Source organism: Stenella coeruleoalba, assembly GCF_951394435.1.
Source record: "Stenella coeruleoalba genome assembly, chromosome: 8".
NCBI lineage: Eukaryota > Metazoa > Chordata > Mammalia > Artiodactyla > Delphinidae > Stenella > Stenella coeruleoalba.
The window spans coordinates 103,302,365-103,323,370 of NC_137154.1; the positions used below are offsets into that span (position 1 = coordinate 103,302,365).

Genomic DNA, 21,006 nt, shown 5'->3' on the forward strand with positions numbered 1-21,006 from the left:
CAGATGGAAAGCAATACCACCTCCCTCTTTCAGAGGGCTGTTAGAATGAAATAAGAGAACAGATGTGTCAGATATTTTTAAAGAACAGTCTCCTGGTTCCTATTCTAAGAAATGCTAGTTCAATAAATCTGGAATGAGATCCAGTTAATCTGATGATCAGCCTGAGTTGGGAACCACTGATCCACAAGATTAAGTCCAAACATACTTGCACATATCAGGGCTTGCATCATCTGGGCCTCTCTAAATTTATAGTGTGATCCCACTCACTACTCCTCCATGCCGTTTCTTTGCTTCCAGTTATGCTCAATCACTTGCATTTCTTCCATGTGTGAAATGTTCCCTTTCTTGCCTACGTGATTTTTAAGTGCTGTTCTTCTACTATGGAAAGTTGTTCTTTCACTCTTAGCTCAAGTAAGCTCCTTTGTTTTTTCAGTTCTACCACTGCCTTCTACCCAAAGCATTCCTGAGTGACAACAGGTGGTTAAATACTTGTTCCTTTGGAATGGCAAAAATAAAAATGAACAACAAAGCAGAAAAAAAGAAAAACAACTTATCGCATAGTTGCAAATATTTTTCTTTCACACATACACATTTCAAAAATTATGCAACACTTCAAATATCAGAAAATTACAAAAATTAATTTAACGTATGTATATCTCCATCACAGAGATTAAACAGATGTCGACTTTTTATTTCAAAGCTCTGGATTTTTTAAATTGAAATATAGTTGACTTACAGTATTATGTTAGTTTCAGGTGTACAGCAAAATGATTGTTATATTATTTTTCAAATTATTTTCCATTATAGGTTATTACCAGATATTGAATATAGTCCCCTGTGCTATACAGTAAATGCTTGTTGCTTATCTATATTATGTATAGTAGTTTCTATCTGTTAATCTCATACTTCTAATTTATCCCTCTCCCCCTCCCTTTCCCCTTTGGTAACTATAAATTTGTTTTTCATGTCTGTGAGTCTGTTTCTGCTTTGTATATAAATTCATCTGTATTGTTTTTTAGATTCCACATATAAGTGATATCATACTTTCTCCATCTAACTTACTTCACCTAGTTTATTCTCTAGGTCCATCCATGTTACTGCAAATGACAATATTTCATTATTTTTTATGGCTAAGCAATATTCCATTGTATAAATATACCACATCTTCTTTATCCATTCATCTGTTGATGGACACTTAGGTTGCTTCCATGTCTTGGCTATTGTAAATAGTGCTGCTATGAACACTGGGGTGCATGTATCTTTTCAAATTAACGTTTTCTCCGGGTATATGCTCAGGAATGGGATTGCTGGGTCATATAGTAGCTCTATTTTTAGTTTTTTAAGGAACCTCCATACTGTTCTCCATAGTGGCTGTATCAATTTACATTCCCACCAACAGTGCAAGAGGGTTCCCTTTTCTCCACACCCTCTCCAGCATTTATTACTTGTAGACTTTTTGATGATGGTCATTCTGACCATAGTGAGGGGATACCTTTTTAAAAAAAATTTTAATATTAATTTTTTTAATGGGGTATAATTGTTTTACAATGTTGTGTTAGTTTCTACTGTACAGCTAAGTGGAGTTCCTGTGCTATACAGCAGGTTCTTATTAGTTATCTGTTTTATACATATTAGTGTATACATGTCAATCCTAATCTCCCAATTCATCCCACCCCACCCCCCGCTTCTCCCCTTGGTGTCCATACGTTTGTTCTCTACGTCTGTGTGTCTATTTCTGCCTTGCAAACAGGTTCAACTGTACCATTTTTCTAGATTCCACATATGTGTGTCAATATACAATATTTGTTTTTCTCTTTGACTTACTTCACTCTGTATGACAGTCTCTAGGTCCATCCACGTCTCTACAAATGACCCAACTTCGTTCCTTTTTATGGCTGAGTAATATTCCATTGTATATATGTACCACATCTTCTTTATCCATTCATCTGTCGATGGGCATTTAGGTTGCTTCCATGACCTGACTATTGTAAATAGTGCTGCAATGAACATTGGGGTGTATGTGTCTTTTTGAATTATGGCTTTCTCTGGGTATATGCCCAGTAGTGGGATTGCTGGGTCATATGGTAATTCTATTTTTAGTTTTTTAAGGAACCTCCATACTGTTCTCCATAGTGGCTGTATCAATTTACATTCCCACCAACAGTGCAAGAGGGTTCCCTTTCCTCCACACCCTCTCCAGCATTTGTTTGTAAATTTTCTGATGCTGCCCATTCTAATTGGTGTGAGGTGATATCTGACTATAGTTTTGATTTGCATTTCTCTAATAATTAGTGATTTTGAGCATCTTTTCATATGCCTGTTGACCATCTCTATGTCTTCTTTGGAGAAATGTCTATTTAGGTCTTCTGCCCATTTTTTGATTGGGTTGTTTGTTTTTTTTTGATATGGAGCTGTATGAGCTATTTATATATTTTGGGTATTAACCCCTTGTTGGTCACATCGTTTGCAACTATTTCCCCCATTCCATAGGCTGTCTTTTCATTTTGTTGATGGCTTCCTTGCTGTGCAAAAGCCTTTAAGTTTGATTAGGTCCCATTTGTTTAATTTTGCTTTTATTTCTTTTGCCTTGGGAGATGGTCCTAAGAAAATATTGTTATGATTTATGTCAGAGAAATTTTGCCTATGTTCTCTTCTAGGAGTTTCATGGTGTCATGTCTTATACTTAGGTCTTTAAACCGTTTTGAGTTTATTTTTGTGTATGGTGTGAGGCAGTGTTCTAACTTCACTGATTTACATGAGGCTGTCTAGCTTTTCCAACACCACTTGCTAAAGAGACTGAAGAGACCTCTGCCCATTTTTTAATCAGACTGTTTTCTGCTATTGAGTTATAGGGGTTCCTTGTATATACTGGATATTAACCCCTTATCAGATACGTGGTTTGCAAATATTTTTTCCCATTCCACAGGTTATCTTTTTACTTTCTTGATGCTTTCCTTTGCAGTTCAGATCTTTTAGTTTTTTTGTAGTTCCACTTGTTTATAAACATTTGCTTTTGGAATCAGATTTTAAAAAATCATCACCAAGACTGATGTTAAGGGGAATATTACCCATGTTTTCTTCTAGGAGTTTTATGCCTTCAGGTCTTACATCTAAGCCTTTAAACCATTTTGAGCTAATTTTTGTGTATGGTACAAGTCTATTTTCATTCTTTTGCATGTGGTGGCCCAGTTTTCCCAGCACCATTTATTCAAGAAACTGTGCTTTCCCCATTGTATATTCTTGGTTCCTTTCCTGTAAACTAAGTGACCATATACATGTGGGTTTATTTCTGGGCTCTCTATTCTACTCCATTGATTATTTTTCTGTTTTTATGCCAATACCATACTGTTTTGATTACTATAACTTTGTAATATAGTTTGAAATCAGGGCACATGATACCTCCAGTTTTGTTCTTCTTTCTCAAGATTGCTTTGAATATTTGGGGTCTTTTGTGGTTCCAAACAAATTTTAGGGGTGTTTCTTCTATTTCGGTGAAAGACACTATTGGAATGTTGGTAGGGATTGCACTGAATCTGTACATTGCTTTGGGGAGTATGCACATTTTAACAATATCAATTATTTCAATCCACGAGCAAAGAATTATCTTTCCATTTATTTGTGTCATCTTCCATTTCTTTCAGCAGTGCCTTACAGTTTTCAGTGTACAGATCTTTCACCTCCTTGGTTAAATTTATTCCTAGGTATTTTATTATTTTTGATGCAACTGTGGGATTGTTTTCTTAATTTCTCTTTCTGATAATCTGTTATTAGAGTTTATAGAAATGGAACTGACTTTTGGTAAGAAGCTTGAAGCTTTCCAACTAAGATCAGGAACAAGGCAAGGATATCTTCTCTCATCACTGATTTAAAATACTGTGCTGGAATTCCTAGCTAATGCAGTAAGACAGGAAAAGGAAATAAAAGATATATAGATTGGTAAGGAAGAAATAAAACTGCGTTTGTACACAGATGACATGATCATCTAGGTAGAAAATACAGAACAAAACAACAAAAAAAACCCCATCTAGAACCAGTAAGTGATTACAGCAAAGTAGCAGGATACAAGGTTAATATACAAAAGTCAACTGCTTTCCTATATACCAGGCAATAAATAAGTGGAGTCTGAAATTAAAAACACAATACCATTTACATTACCACCCCAAAAATGAAATACTTAGGCATAAATCTAACAAAATATGTGCAAGATCTATATGAGGAAAACTATAAAACTCTGGTGAAAGAAGTCAAAGAACTAAATATGGAGAGATATACCATGTTCACGGACAGGAAGATTCAATATTGCCAAGGTGTTAATTCTTCCCAACTTGATCTACAGATTCACAATCCTTCCCCAGCCTAAACCCCAGCAAGTTATTTTTCTGAATATTGAAAAAATGATTCTAAAGTGTATATGGAGAGGCAAAAGTCCCAGAACAGCTAACACAATATTAAAGAAAAAGAACAAAGTTGGAGGATTGATGGTATGTAACTTCAGGACTTACCATAAAGCTACAATAATCAACACAATATGGTATTAGGAAAGGAACAGACATATACATAAATGGAACAGAACAGACAGCCCAGAAATAGACCAACCAAAGTACAGTCAACTGATGTTTGACAAAAAAGCAAAGGCAATACAATGGAGAAAAGATGGTTTTTTTCAACAAATGGTGCTGGAACAACTGAACATCCACACACAAAAAAATAAATCTAGACACAGACCTTACATCTTTCACAAAAACTAACTCAAAAAGACCTTAGCATAAGACACAAAACAATAAAACTCTTAGAAGATAACACAGGAGAAAATATAGATGACCTTGGGTTTGGTGATGACTTTCTTTAGATACAAGAGCAAAGGCACAGTCCATGAAAGAAAGAATCGATAAGCTGGACTTCACTGAAATTAAGATTTTCTGCCCTGTCGAGAGAATGAAAAGACAAGCCACGGACTTGGGAGAAAATATTGGCAAATAACATATCTACTGATAAAGGATTTTAACCAAAATATACAAAGAACCCTTAACAATCAACAAGAAGAAAACAAACAACTGATTTTAAAATGGGCACCTCACTAAAAAGACATACAGATGGTAAATAAGCATATGAAAGGATGCTCCACACCATATGACATCAGGGCAAGGCAAATAAAAACAAGAAGATATCACTACACATCTATTGGAGTGGCAAAAATCCAGAACACTAATAACACCAAATGCTAGGGAGGATGGGAAGCAACAGGAACTTTCCTTCACTGCTGGTATGAATATAAAATGGTACAGCCATTTAGGTAGACTTTTCAGTTTCTTACAAAATTTATCATACTCTTAGCACAGGATCCAGCAATTGCACTCCTTGGTGTTTACCCAAATGAGCTGAAAAGTTATATCCACACAAAACCTGCACACAAAGGTTTACAGCAGCTTTATTAAAAGCTGCCAAAGCCTGGAAGCAACCAAGATGTCCTTTAGCTGGTGAATGGATAAATGAACTGTGGTACATCCAGACAATGGAATATGACTCAGCACTAAAACAAAGTATCAAGCCATGAAAAGACATGAAACTTAAATGCATATTGCTAAGTGAAAGTAGGCACCCTGAAAAGGCTACATACTATGATTCCAACCATATGACACTGTAGAAAATACAAAAGTATGGAGAAAATTTAAGAAAAAAATCAGTGGTTGCCACGGGCTAGGGGGAAGTGAGAGATGAATAGGTGGAGCACAGGAGATTATAGGACAGTAAAACTATTCCACATACTATGATGGTGAAGACACATTATAAATTTATCCAAACCCACAGAATGCACAACACCATGAATGAACCCTTAATGACAATGGTACGTCAATGTAGGCTCATCAGTTGTAACAATGTACGACGTTAGCAGGGGAATGTCCGTAGTGGAGGAGGATGTGCATGTGTGAGGACAAGGGATACAAGGGAACCTTGTACTTCCACTCAATTTTGCTGTAAATCTAAAATTGGTCTAAAAAAAAGCTTATTAAATTTATAAAAAGTAATCATGTTCTCTTCTCTCTATAGAGTATTGCTGAAAGAAAGAAATAACAATAAGCAACCACATAACGGAAAGAACATTCAGAGCCTCAAAAGGTAAATACTGGGGACTGGATTTCAAAATTCATTTCTTCATATACCAATAAACTGATTTCTTTCAACTTTTGAAAACTGTTCTTGTGCTAGTAAAAAGTCTGCGTTTTTATGCAGATTTATATGCAGGAAATTAAAACCGTAACACATAATTTGCAAATTCTCTCAAACTGTTTTAAAGTCACTCAGTAAAATTCTAAAAATAGTAAAATACCTATCTTTTCAGTAGACGTGGAAGAAAAACTTTAAATTTCATATGTAAAAAAACAACCTTAATCATGGAATTTCCAAATGAGCTGAATAAAGTAAATGATCAGAGAATTTTAGAAGTTCAATTATTTTATGAAGAACAGAACAAAAAATTAACTATATACATCTGTCTAAATTTTAATTTGCAGCTAATTTATAACCTTAATAATTATTACTATCAAGTAAGTATTGCTCTCCAAGGATAACAAAAATCAACAATTCTTAACAAGGCTCATAAAGAAGAATGAGAGAAAAAGAAAAATACCAGTGTATATAGGATCAAATTTCTAAGACAAAATTTTGTTCTTTCTTTCATTCATTCACCAGATATTTACTGAGCACCTACATAGTACCAAGCCCTGGAGTGAGCATTAGAGATACAACAGAGAAAGTACCATCAAACCTCTGACTTCTTAGAATTTATTTCTAGTGAGGAAAAAAATACTTTTTAAGTTAATAAATACATAAATAAAATAATGATACTTTTGTGCTATAAAGAAGTGATATCTAACCTGCCTCCTGAGAACTGAGCAGACACCAGACACAGCAACTGTATGTGTGAATGGAGTGATGAGCTGACCAAAAGGTCAATGCCTTGTTTCAGGAAAAAACCCAGGGTCTTTGAGGAACTGACTGAAAGCTAGTGAGACCAAAGAGTAGGAGTGAGAAGATTGTCCCATGATGCTTAGAAAAAGTAGGCAAGGTCCAGATCCTGCACGGCCCACACAGGCCTTGGTAGCAGTTTGGGTTTAGTTTTGAATTCAATGGAAATCTACTGAAGAGTTTTAACCATTAGCGTAACATGTTTAAATTTACATTTTACCTCATTCTGGCAGTTGAAGGGTTATAATCAAGTACAGGGTGCAAACGCAGATGTTATCAACAATGGCCTAACAAGATACAGTGATTGAGATACAGCTTGGTAATAACAGAGGTGGAAAAAGTTAGACAAAATCTACACATACTTGCGGTCCTTTCTGAGAAGAACAGTCTTCACCCATGTCCTCTGAAGACTCTTTTATCATGAGAAAGTTTATCTTGCAAGAGAATTAGTACTTTGAATTAACTGTATGTATGATGAAGTTCAGTGAAAAGAAAGACCTGATTTAAATCTCAGCCTGGCCTTATCCCAAATAGGGGACTTTACACAAGTTACTTAACACCGACGAACAGCAGTTTATTCTTCTACATAATGGGAATAGTAACACATATATTTCAGAGAAAAGTTTTTAGGTTTAAATAAGAATGTTTGCGATCTGCTTATATTCAATACATTGTGTTCATACACAGATGCTCTTCAAACGTTAATAATTAACTCCACACCCTTAGTAACAACATATTCTAAAGCAACCAAGTGGAGGAGTTATTTAATACCGAGGAATGCATTTCTGATGGTGGAATTTAAAGCATCAGAGAACAAGAGATATTTTGAGACAGAAGAGCATTCCCCTAAAACCAACTGTTTACTCCATCAACGGGGACATAAAGAAGCTTTCACATGACTGTAAATATTTTTTTAACATCTTTATTGGAGTATAATTGCTTTACAATGGTGTGTTAGTTTATACTGCATGACAAAGTGAATCAGCTATACATATACATATATCGCCATATCTCCTCCCTCTTGCATCTCCCTCCCACCCTCCCTATCCCACCCCTCAGATGGACACAAAGCACTGAGCTGATCTCCCTGTGCTATGCAGCTGCTTCCCACTAGCTATCTACTTTACATTTGGTAGTGTATATGTGTCCATGCCACTCTCTCACTTCATCCTGGCTTACCCTTCCCTGTCCCTGTGTCCACAAATCCATTCTCTACATCTGCATCTTTATTCCTGTTCTTCCCCTAGGTTCTTCAGAACCTTTTTTTTTTTTTAAGATTCCATATATATGTGTTAGCATGCAGTATTTGGTTTTCTCTTTCTGACTTACTTCACTCTGTATGACAGTCATTAGGTCCATCCACCTCACTACAAATAACTCAATTTTGTTTCTTTTTACGGCTGAGCAGTATTCCATCATATATATGTGCCACATCTTCTAAATCCATTCATCTGTCGATGGAAACTTAGGTTGATTCCATGTCTTAGCTATTGTAAATATAGCTGCAATGAACATTGTGGTACATGACTCTTTTTTTTTTTTGAATTATTTCTGTATTTATTTATGGCTGTGTTGGGTCTTCGTTTCTGTGCGAGGGCTTTCTCTAGTTGTGGCAAGCGGGGGCCACTCTTCATTGCGGTGTGCGGGCCTCTCACTGTCGCAGCCTCTCTTGTTGCGGAGCACAGGCTCCAGACGCGCAGACTCAGTAGCTGTGGCTCACGGGCCCAGTTGCTCCACGGCATGTGGGATCTTCCCAGACCAGGGCTCGAACCCGTGTCCTCTGCATTGGCAGGCATATTCTCAACCACTGCGCCACCAGGGAAGCCCACATGACTCTTTTTGAATTATGGTTTTCTCAGGGTATATGCCCAGTAGTGGGATTACTGGGTCGTATGGTAGTTCTATTTTTAGTTTTTAAGAAACCTCCATACTGTTCTCCATAGTGGCTGTATCAATTTACATTCCCACCAACAGTGCAACAGGGTTCCCTTTTCTCCACACCCTCCCCAGCATTTATTGTTTGTAGATTTTTTGATGATGGCCATTCTGACTGGTGTCAGGTGATACCTCAGTGTAGTTTTGATTTGCATTTCTCTAATGATTAGTGATGTTGAGCATCCTTTCATGTGTTTGTTGGCAGTCTGTATATCTTCTTTGGAGAAATGTCTATTTAGGTCTTCTGCCCCTTTTTGGATTGGGTTGTTTGTTTTTTTGTTATTGAGCTGCATGAGCTGCTTGTAAATTTTGGAGATTAATCCTTTGTCAGTTCCTTCGTTTACAAATATTTCCTCCCAGTCTGAGGGTTGTCTTTTTGTCTTGTTTATGGTTTCCTTTGCTGTGCAAAAGTTTTTAAGTTTCATTGGGTCCCATTTGTTTATTTTTCTTTTTATTTCCATTTCTCTAGGAGGTGGGTCAAAAAGGATCTTGCTGTGATTTATGTCATAGTGTGTTCTGCCTGTGTTTTCCTCTAAGAATTTTATAGTGTCTGGCCTTACATCTAGGTCTTTAATCCATTTTGAGTCTATTTTGGTGTATGGTGCTAGGGAGTGCTCTAATTTCATTCTTTTACATGTAGCTGTCCAGTTTTCCCAACACCACTTACTGAAGAGGCTGTCTTTTCTCCATTGCATTTTCTTGCCTCCTTTATCAAAGATAAGGTGACCATATGTGCATGGGTTTATCTCTGGCCTTTCTATCTTCTTCCATTGATCTATATTTCTGTTGTGCCAGTACCATACTGTCTTGATTACTGTAGGTTTGTACTATAGTCTGAAGACAGGGAGCCTGATTCCTCCAGCTCCGTTTTCCTTTCTCAATATTGCTTTGGCTATTCGGGGCCTTTGTGTTTCCATACAAATTGTGGAATTTTTTTGTTCTAGTTCTGTGAAAAATGCCAGTGGTAATTTGACAGGGATTGCACTGAATCTGTAGATTGCTCTGGGTAGTATAGTCACTTTCACAATGTTGATTCTTCTAATCCAAGAAGATGGTATATCTCTCCATCTATTTGTATCATCTTTAATTTCTTTCATAAGTGTCTTATAATTTTCTGCATACAGGTCTTTTGTCTCCTTAGGTAGGTTTATTCCTAGGTATTTTGTTCTTTTTGTTGCAGTGGCACACAGGAGTGTTTCCTTAATTTCTCTTTCAGATTTTTCATCATTAGTGTATAGGAGTGCAAGACATTTCTGTGCATTAATTTTGTATCCTGCTACTTTACCGAATTCATTGATTAGCTCTAGTAGTGTTCTGGTAGCCTCTTTAAGAGTCTCTAAGTATAGTATCATGTCATCTGCAAACAGTGACAGCTTTACTTCTTCTTTTCCTATTTGGATTCCTTTTGTTTCTTTTTATTCTCTGATTGCTGTGGCTATAACTTCCAAAACTATGTTGAATAATAGTGGTGAGAGTGGGCAACCTTACCTTGTTCTGATAATAGTGGAAGTGGTTTCAGTTTTTCACCACTGAGAACGATGTTGGCTGTGGGTTTGTCATATATGGCCTTTATTATGTTGAGGAAAGTTCCCTCTATGCCTACTTTCTGGAGGGTTTTTATCATAACTGGGTGTTGAATTTTGTCAAACGCTTTTTCTGCATCTACTGAGAAGATCACATGGTTTTTCTCCTTCAATTTGTTAATAAGGTGCATCACACTGATTGATTTGCACATACTGAAGAATGCTTGCATTCCTGGGATAAACCCCACTTGATCGTGGGGTATGATTCTTTTAATGTGCTGCTGGATTCTGTTTGCTAGTATTTTGTTGAGGATTTTTACATCTATGTTCATCAGTGATATTGGCCTGTAGTTTTCTTTGTTTGTGACATCCTTGTCTGGTTTTGTTATCAGGGTGATGGTGGCCTCATAGAATGAGTTTGGGAATGTTCCTCCCTCTGCTGTATATTGGAAGAGTTTGAGAAAGACAGTTGTTAGCTCTTCTCTAAATGTCTGTAGAATTCGCCTGTGAAGTAATCTGGTCCTGGGCTTTTGTTTGTTAGAAGATTTTTAAATCACAGTTTCAATTTCAGTGCTTGTGAATGGTCTGTTTATATTTTCTACTTCTTCCCGGTTCTGTCTCAGAAGGTTGTGCTTTTCTAAGAATTTGTCCATTTCTTCCAGGTTGTCCATATTATTGGCATAAGGTTGCTTGTAGGAATCTCTCATGATCCTTTGTATTTCTGCAGTGTCAGTTGTTACTTCTCCTTTTTCACTCTAATTCTGTTGATTTGAGTCTTCTCCCTTTTTTTCTTGATGAGTCTGGCTAATGGTTTACCAATTTTGTTTATCTTCTCAAAGAACCAGCGTTTAGTTTTACTGATCTTTGCTACTGTGTCCTTCATTTCTTTTTCATTTATTTCTGATCTGATTTTTATGATTTCTTTCCTTCTGCTAACTTTTGGTTCTTTTTGTTCTTCTTTCTCTATCTGCTTTAGGTGTAAGGTTAGGTTGTTTATTTGAGATGCTTCTTGTTTCTTGAGGTAGGATTGTATTGCTATAAACTTCCCCCTTAGAATTGCTTTTGCTGCATCCCATGTTGTGTTTTTATTGTCATTTGTTTCTAGGTATTTTTTGATTTCCTCTTTGATTTCTTCAGTGATCTCTTGGTTATCTAGTAGTGTATTCTTTAGCCTTCATGTTTCTGTTTTTGCAAGTTTTTTCCTGTAATCAATATCTAGTTTCATAGCGTTGTGTAGGAAAAAAATAGAATTTCAATTTTCTTAAATATACACAGGCTTGATTTGTGACGCAAGACATGATCTATCCTGGAGAATGTTCCATGAGCACTTGAAAAGAAAGTGTTTGTGCTGCTTTTGGATGGAATGCCCTATAAATATCAATTAAGTCCATATTGTTTAATGTGTCATTTAAAGCTTGTGTTTCCTTATTTATTTTCATTTTGGATGATCTGTCTGTTGGTGAAAGTGGGGTGGTAGAGTCCCCTACTATGATTGTGTTACTGTTGATTTCCCCTTTTATGGCTGTTAGCATTTGCCTTACGCATTGAAGTCCTCCTGTGTTGGGTGCATTATTATTTACAATTGTTATATCTTCTTCTTGGATTGGTCCCTTGAGCATTATGTAGTCTCCTTCTTTGTCTCCTGTAATCGTCTTTATTTTAGAGTCTCTTTTGTCTGATATGAGAATTGCTACTCCAGCTTTCTTTTGATTTCCATTTGCATGGAATATCTTTTTCCATCTCTTCACTTTCAGTCTGTATGTGTCCCTAGGTCTGAAGTGGGTCTCCTGTAGACAGCATATATACGGGTCTTGTTTTGTATCCATTCAGCCAGTCTGTGTCTTTTGATTGGAGCATTTAATCCATTTACATTTAAGGTAATTATCGATATGTATGTTCCTTTTACCATTTTCTTAATTATTTTGAGTTTGTTATTGTAGGTGTTTTCCTTCTCTTGTGTTTCCTGCCTAGAGAAGTTCCTTTACTTAGCATTTGTTGTAATGCTGGTTTGGTGGTGCTGAATTCTCTTAGCTTTTGCTTGTCTTTAAAGGTTTTAATTTCTCTGTTGAATCTCAATGAGATCCTTGCTGGGTAGAGTAATCTTGGTTGTAGGTTTTTCCCTTTCATCACTTTAAATATGTCCTGCCACTCCCTTCTGGCTTGCAGAGTTTCAGCTGAAAGATCAGCTGTTAACCTTATGGGGATTCCCTTGTATGTTATTTGTTGCTTTTCCCTTGCTGCTTTTAAATTTTTTTATTTGTATTTAATTTTTGAGAGTTTGATTAATATGTCCTGGTGCGTTTCTCCTTGGATTTATCGGGACTCTCTGTGCTTCCTGGACTTGCTTGACTATTTCTTTTCCCATACTAGGGAAGTTTTCAACTATAATCTCTTCAAATGTTTTCTCAGTTACTTTTTTTGTCTCTTCTTCTTCTGGGATACCTATATATTAAAATGTTGGTGCATTTAATGTTGTTCCAGAGGTCTCTGAGACTGTTCTCAATTCTTTTCATTCTTTTTTCTTTATTCTGCCCTGTGGTAGTTATTTCCACTATTTTATCTTCCAGGCCACTTATCCGTTCTTCTGCCTCAGTTATTGTGCTATTGATTTCTTCTAGAGAATTTTTAATTTCATTTATTGTGTTATTCATCATCGTTTGTTTGCTCTTTAGTTCTTCTAGGTCCTTGTTAAACGTTTGTCGTATTTTCTCCATTCTAATTACAAGATTTTGGATCATCTTTACTATCTTTACTCTGAATTCTTTTTCAGGTAGACTGCCTATTTCCTCTTCATTTGTTTGGGCTGGTGGGTTTTTACCTTGCTCCTTCATCTGCTGTGTATTTCTGTCTCTCATTTTGCTTAACTTACTGTGTTTGGTGTTTCCTTTTCGCAGGCTGCAGGTCGGTAGTTCCCGTTGTTTTTGGTGTCTGCTCCCAGTGGGTAAGGTTGGTTCAGTGGGTTGTGTAGGCTTTCTGGTGGAGGGGACTAGTGCCTGTGTTCTGGTGGATGAGGCTGGATTTTGTCTTTCTGGTGGGCAGGACCACGTCCAGTAGTGTGTTTTGGGGTGTCTGTGAACTTCTTATGATTTTAGGCTGCCTCTCTGCTAATGGTGGGCTTGTGTTCCTGTCTTGCTAGTTGTTTGACATAGGATGTCCAGCACTGTAGACTGCTGGTCATTGAGTGGGGCTGGGTCTTAGCATTGAAATGGAGATCTCTGGGAGAGCTTTCACCGTTTGATATTACGTGGGGCCCAGAGGTCTCTGGTGGACCAGTGTCCTGAACTTGGCTCTCCCACCTCAGAAGCTCAGGTCTGACACCCAGCCAGAGCACTAAGACCCTGTCAGCCACACAGCTGGTTAGTCATGGCACAGTTGGGACAAATTTAGGCCTCCTGACTGACAGTCCATTTCCTTCTACTGTAAATATTTATGAAAAACTTGATCTTCAGAAAAAATAAACTATTATACATTGATGAATTCTGGTAAATACAAAGGTAGTTCATACAATCCAACTTCAATAAGAACCATTCATTTCAACTTCTCTAAAGCTTACTGTGGAACAATAACTAACTATTTCATTAAGCAACCATTATTCTTAAACCAACAATACTATACTCAGAGGGGGAAAGATCAGAAACAAATTTTCATTAGGGCACATGTTAAAATAAATTCTTGCAACAGCTAGGTTTAAATTAGTCATTTTAAAATTAACACTTAGGAGCTTCCCTGGTGGTGCGGTTGTTAAGAATCTGCCTGCCAATGCAGGGGACGCGGGTTCTAGCCCTGGTCTGGGAAGATCCTACCTGCCACGGAGCAAGTAAGCCCGTGCACCACAACTACTGAGCCTGTGCTCTAGAGCCCGTGAGTCACAACTACTGAGCCCACATGCCACAATTACTGAAGCACGTGCGCCTAGAGCCTATGCTCCACAACAAGAGAAGCCACCGCAATGAGAAGCCTGCGCACCGCAACAAACAGTACACCCCCCCTCGCCACAACTAGAGAAAGCCCACATGCAGCAATGAAGACCCAACGCATCCATAAATAAATAAATAAATAAATAAATAAATTTATAAAAAAAAATAACACTTAAAAACTGATGTTTTTAAACCAGACTATTTGCCTCACAGAGGTTTTAAGAATTAAATGATATGCTGCATGCCATAACACTTGTGTACTAGACATATAAGTGATCAAAAAATGCCTACTGAATTTGGATCTATGCAGTATGAAGGATATGGCTTACATTTCTGGGTTCACAATTTAAAAAGAAATTAAAACTGTAAAAGGCAGAGACAAAGACACCATTACAAGATTCAAAGGTAATACCTAAAGAAATCATATCACTTAACCTACAGAAAGGAACATGATCACAGCTGTTTAACTGGACACTTTCTAAGATAAAAGATAAAGCAAAGAAAGTGGGTTCAGATGAAGGACCAAGAATTTTGGTTAAGTAAACAAAATTTCAAGTGCACATTATTAAAAATTAGAAATTAGCAAAGATATGAAATATGAAATTAGCTTCTATAACGAATAGATTACAGGGCGTAAGGGTGATCGTATCTCATCTGAAGATTAAGCAATCTCTAAAATCTGTTGTAGATTGCAAATTCCAAGGTGATGCAACAAAAGCTGGCAATCAGGAAACTGAAGTCCTCAGTAGCTCCTGCTAAGATTTCATATAGCTTAGGAAAGCAACTTCCATAATTTGGGCCTCAACTTTCTCATTTGCAAAATTAGAAGGTTTGATTGTGAGTCTCTCTTGGTTATAAAAAAAAAATGATTCTAGTTTAATGTGGTTTATGGCTGACATACATGGCAAGAATACAGAAGGTAAGCCATGAGAACATATCAACGATTACTTACGGTGTGAGGCAGAGGAGAAACGTGACAGCATTATGACAATGCAGTAAATTACTACTTTCATGTGGTAAATAGTATAACAAGTAGTCTGAAATTTTTTAAGCAGCTTGACAAGATATTTACAACCAGGAAATAGCCTTAATTATCTAGGTCACTAATTCATGGAGGCATAATCAAGTAACGATTATACATTTTAATGTATGGTACCAAAATACCATGCTTACCTTTTGAAGGTCATTTTTTAAGAACAGCATAGGTATTTTTGACATTATGTTTTGCTTATGAGAATAAAAATATTTGCATTGTCAGAACAAATGTAAATCACTGGTAAGAAGAGAAGATGCTAGAAGGTATAGGTTTTAGATGGAATAATAAGTTCATGACTCACATGCCAATCAGGCACTCTAGATAAAGAAAAAATGTTCTATATTCCTGTACTAGCAATGGTTCATCATGAAAGCATTTGATATTTTCACTTAAAAATTAACTCACCAAGTAGAAGCATTTTTATGAAATATGACATGAAACAGTGATTCAGAGCTGCCCACTTCCTCAAAGGAACCAAGATGACATACAGTAAAACATGTATAAATGATATGTAACTTTGAACATATATATACAAACTAAGTTCAATTTCCAATCTCATATTCTCTCACCTACAAATAAAAGCACTTAATTATAAAAGGTTTGCCCTTAAAGTCACACCAAGACTAAGAACTTAAGTATTTCCCATATGAAATAGCCATTAGACTTTTCCAGACTATTTAATTTTTAATTTCAGGTACATGAATAGTACTTTTTAGGAAAAAAACCCCATAAACTCCCCTATCTTACTCTCTCAAAGAAAACTAAAAACTTTGTACATAAGAAAGCTTTCCTAGAAAACACTTGCTTTACAATGACTAGTTCAAAGGTAGGCAAGAAGGCTCAATGAACAAAGAATAAATAAGGGAACTAACTGCTTACTTGATGGAGGAAATAATCAATGCTACAAATGACATATTTTAAATCTCATTAAGAGCAAGTCATGGTAATTACCCTCAAAAAAGTTCTAATACTAAGATTTAAGAAATAGCACACTTCTGAAATGTACACACATTGTTACACCACAGTGGAACTTACCATCTTGGTTAGAAAAGTGTGCATCTGATGCAGACACTACTTAGTCTGTTCTTTTATTGTAATATGTGACCAGTAGCTGACTCATTTAACCTCATCATCAATAAACAATATATTTCCTTTACTCTTTTTTTCTTTAAAGGATTTTATTTATTTATTTGGCCGCGTTGGGTCTTCGTTGGTGCACGCAGGTTTTCCCTAGTTGCGGCGAGTGGGGGCTACTCTTTCGTTGAGGTGTGCGTGCTTCTCATTGCAGGGCACAGGATTTAGGTGCGTGAGCTTCAGTAGCTGTGGCTCACGGGCTCTAGAGCACAGGCTCAGTAGTTGTGGTGCATGGACTTAGTTGCTGCACGGCATGTGGGATCTTCCTGGACCAGAGCTCAAACCTGTGTCCCCTGAATTGGCAGGTGGATTCTTAACCACTGCGCCACCAGGGAAGTTCTATTTCCTTTACTCTTACAGGAAGAATTTTTACTTACGTTTGTAAATTAAATATCTATTAAATTGACTCTATTAAATTGATTGTTTCAACTCTGAGTATATGCAGAAATGCCAATATGAATGGGAGAAAGAATAAAATAAAACATTTGTGTTACCGCAGTCAATGTTATTTGTTCATATTTATTCATTCATTTATTCAATGTTATTCATTCATATTTAATTCTCATTAAATTTTATGTGAAATGGAGAACACATCCACAAAATTACCTGACAAGCAATGTGCACGAGGTAGACCAGCTCTTTAGATTCACAGCCATTTTTTGTTACTTCATTCTGTTCTTCTGAAAGTGAAAGCTATGTCAAAGAAGAAAGGGCAAAAGAGAGGAAGAGAAAGTCATGATTAATGAACAAAATAAAATAAGCATTCAATAATACCTGTCCCTCCCCATCAACTTAATGTAAGGTATGCCTTATAACAGAACTCTATTGCTTAAAGCAGATAAGATGAAGATTTCAGGATTTTTAAAAAATATGTTTCTACTTGCAAAAGAATAGATACATGTAAATGTATAACTGAATCACTCTGCTATACACCTGAAGCTAACACAACATTGTTAATCAACTATACTCCAATAAAAAATAAAAATTAAAAAAATAAACAAGAAATTAAAAATACGTTTCTAAAATTTTTCTTTGTAGCTTATATCTAAACTAGCAGAACGGTATAACAGCAGTAAATAAAATAGTACATTCATTCCAAAGCAGGCCTTCACATCCCTGAGGTACAGCACAAATGTGAAAGGAAGGCATTCAGGCGGGCCCTGAGAGACAGCGTGACCAGTGGTCTAAAAGAGCTCAGGCTCTATTACAGAGACTGCACGCTGGCTGCCAGAGAACAGGTTGGGCCTGCAGACACATTTTATTTCAGACTCACCATGCAGGTCTGAACACTGGATTTTATTTTATTTTTATTTGAACCAGCAGCTAACATTTAGAAACTAAGCGGTCTCATATGAAAAATACAGATTTCTGACTTCTATTGAAAAATCTGAAAATCTGAACTACTAGACCCATATTCTCACATGGTCAACAAGTGGCTGGAGCTAAGTGACCACCCGCCTCTGAATGAGGCAAGTATTCTCCCAGAGACTTTGTCACAGAAGTGATTACTCTTTATTTTTTAGTCAATATCTAGGTTGAATGTTAACTGTCATTCATCATGCTACTTGCTTTGTTATTTTTTTACACCCTACTCACTTCACTCATTTATTTACATATCCTTCCCATCTAGGGATGTGAATCTGCAAACTCAGCTCCAGATACAGACAACCCTGAGTTCAAAAGTGCCACTAACTGGTTATATAATGTTGACCCACCTACTTAATCTCTCATCTGGAAAATGGGAATGATATAATAACACCTATTCCCGAGTTCGTTAAATGAGATAATGCATTTAAAGTGTTTACCAAGGTGCCTGGCACTCAGTAAGTACTTAATAAACATTACCTATCATTATAGTTAATGTTATAAGAAATATAAAGTTGATGAGAATATAGTCTCTATTTTTTGAAAGCAGTATCACTGGAAGTATTAAAAAAGAAAAGAAAAGAAAAAAAAACCTCCTGGTATTAAGTAGGAGAAGTTCAGAGGATAATGATCATTCTCACACTAGCCAAAAATAAGCCAGATTAACTACAAAATGAGTTTTTTAAAAAGTGAAGAGAAACCTACACGAACTAAGTTGCAAACAGGGACAAGACTTTCCTGAGACAGAAGAGATTCGTATGGGTGTGCTCTGATACCTGGCAAAGACGCAGGAGGATAAAGAACCTGCCTTAGACACGGTAAGGAGAAACCAGCCAAACCCCAACTGACTGCATGTGTACTGGAGTGACAAACTAAAATTCCAAGGAGCACCATCAACACCTACCCAGCAACTGACTCCCACAGGTGTTCACCAAGTGGACACAGTCAGTACACCAACGGCGGGGCAGGGGGAGAGAGCAGGAGAACTGAGAGATATGAACCCATGAAGTGTGTGGAGTCTCCCCAAGCACAAGTCAGCGCAGTGGAGACGGGAGAGAAGGCAAGAAAGCTGAGAAAGATCCTCTGCGGCTCTCGGGGCATTTAACAACTGGTGACTGGAGGTGGCACAGAAAAGCTGAGAGAACCCCCACTGAGGCATCGCGGGTGCTGTAAGAGTATAAGGCAGCTACACGCTAGGATCTGGGCAAGGCTAGCCGGAAGAGAGCACTTGTTGGCACAAAAAGCTGGGGAGCAAAGAGAACTAACAACCAGGTGGGCTGCTCTCCCTCAGTTCAGAAAACTAGAGGCTTAGCAGTAAAGCACAAAGAGATCTCACCAAGTTTCACTTCTCCCTGCTGAAAAAAACAAACTTCCTGAACTTACACTCAAAATATTTAAAAGTAATGAGAAACTAAAGCAAAGTTGCCAAAGGCCAGGTCTGTAACAGCCATAGGTCAGCTTAACTCAGGGCCCCATCAAACATGACTAACAAAATCTACCACAACAATCTAACAGAATGGAAAAAGAAGGGATAAGCCCATTCCTGAAGATGAAAATTACTGACTTTAGTCTCTACTGTCTCTTATATAACAAATTCGGCATAAAAAATTACAAAACATACATGGAAGCCAGAAACTGTGATCCAAGGTCAAGAGAGGAAACAGGATAAGGGACAGACACACAAATGGCCCAGATATTGAAATAATAAAAAGAATGTAAATTAATTATGGTAGAAATTCTAAAATTTAGTCTGAAAAGATAATATGTAAGAATATAAGAATACAGGGAATTCTAGCAGAGACTGATCTACAAATATATTCAAAAGAAATGCTAAAAATAAAACTATGCTGTCAGATATTAACAGCAAACTGAATATAGTAAATGAAAGAATCACTGAACTTAAAAACAGGTCAACAGAAAGTATCCAAGATGGAAAAAAAACAGAAAATAAAAGAATGACCAGAAAATAAATAAATAAATAACAGTACAGTTAAGATCTCTGAAAGAATACCAAACAGACAAGCAATATGTACAACTGGCATACTAGAAGGAAATGGGATTGGAATGGGGCAGAGAAGTATTGCTGGGACAACAGATGAGAACTTTCTAAAACAGGTGAAAGATACCAACTAACAAATTCAAGAAACAGTGAACCCCAAATAGGATAAATTTCAAAAATCACTACTAGGCATATCATAATCACACTTTTGAACAACAAAATAAAGACAAGAATCTTTAAAGCAGGCAAAGAGAAAAACATATAACATTAAGGGGAAAATAGATAAGTGACACCTGAATTCTCACCAGAAATAAGAGAGGCCAGGAGACAAAGAGAAACAGAGTTAAAGTGCTGGAAGAAAAATACTGTCAATTCTATATCCCACTAAAATAAACTTCAGAAAATTAAGAAATATAAACAAATTTACAAGTGACAAAAGCTGAGAGAATATGTTTCTAACAGACCAGTGCAACATAAAAGCTAATACAACTTTCTAAGATTGAAGGGAAATAGTACTAGACAAAAACCCAGAACTTCAGGAAGGAATAAACAACATCAGAAAGGGTAAGTATTAAGTAAACATAAAACACCTAAATTCTCAACAGTAATAGACAGTAGAAGTTTGAGACTATCTTAATAGTTTTGAGAAAAGAAAATAAATTAACCAAGGTTTTATTCATACCTAAACCTACAAGAAAAGAGCAAAAAAAAAAAAAAAAAGAATTTTCTGATGAATGAAAACTTAATGAATTTGGACTTCCCTGGTGGTGCAGTGGTTAAGAATCCACCTGCCAATGCAGGGGATACGGGTTCGAGCCCTGGTCCGGGAAGATCCCACATGCCATGGAGCAACTAAGCCTGTGCTCCACAACAAAAGAAGCCACCACAATGAGAAGCCTGCACATCACAATGAAGAGTAGCCCCCACTCGCTACAACTAGAGAAAGCCAGCACGCAGCAACGAAGACCCAACGCAGCCAAAAATAAATAAGTAAGCAAATAAATAACATTTTAAAAACAAGATACAAAACAAAACTCATTAGTTCCCATCAACAAATCCTCACTAAAAAGACTTCCAAAATATGTACTTAAAGATGAAAAAGGGGGCTTCCCTGGTGGCACAGTGGTTGAG

General features: G+C 36.8%; 1 protein-coding gene across 7 annotated transcripts in view; it reads right to left on the reverse strand.

Moving 5' to 3' along the window:
• ARHGAP32 (Rho GTPase activating protein 32) overlaps positions 1 to 21,006 on the reverse strand; it is a 272,293-nt gene that overhangs the window by 88,135 nt on the left and 163,152 nt on the right. For all 7 annotated transcript variants that reach the window (XM_079929489.1, XM_079929486.1, XM_079929487.1 and 4 more), the window contains one exon: positions 17,118 to 17,204. In XM_079929489.1, the coding sequence (XP_079785615.1) occupies positions 17,118 to 17,204 (87 nt within the window). The remainder of the gene's footprint in view (positions 1 to 17,117; positions 17,205 to 21,006) is intronic.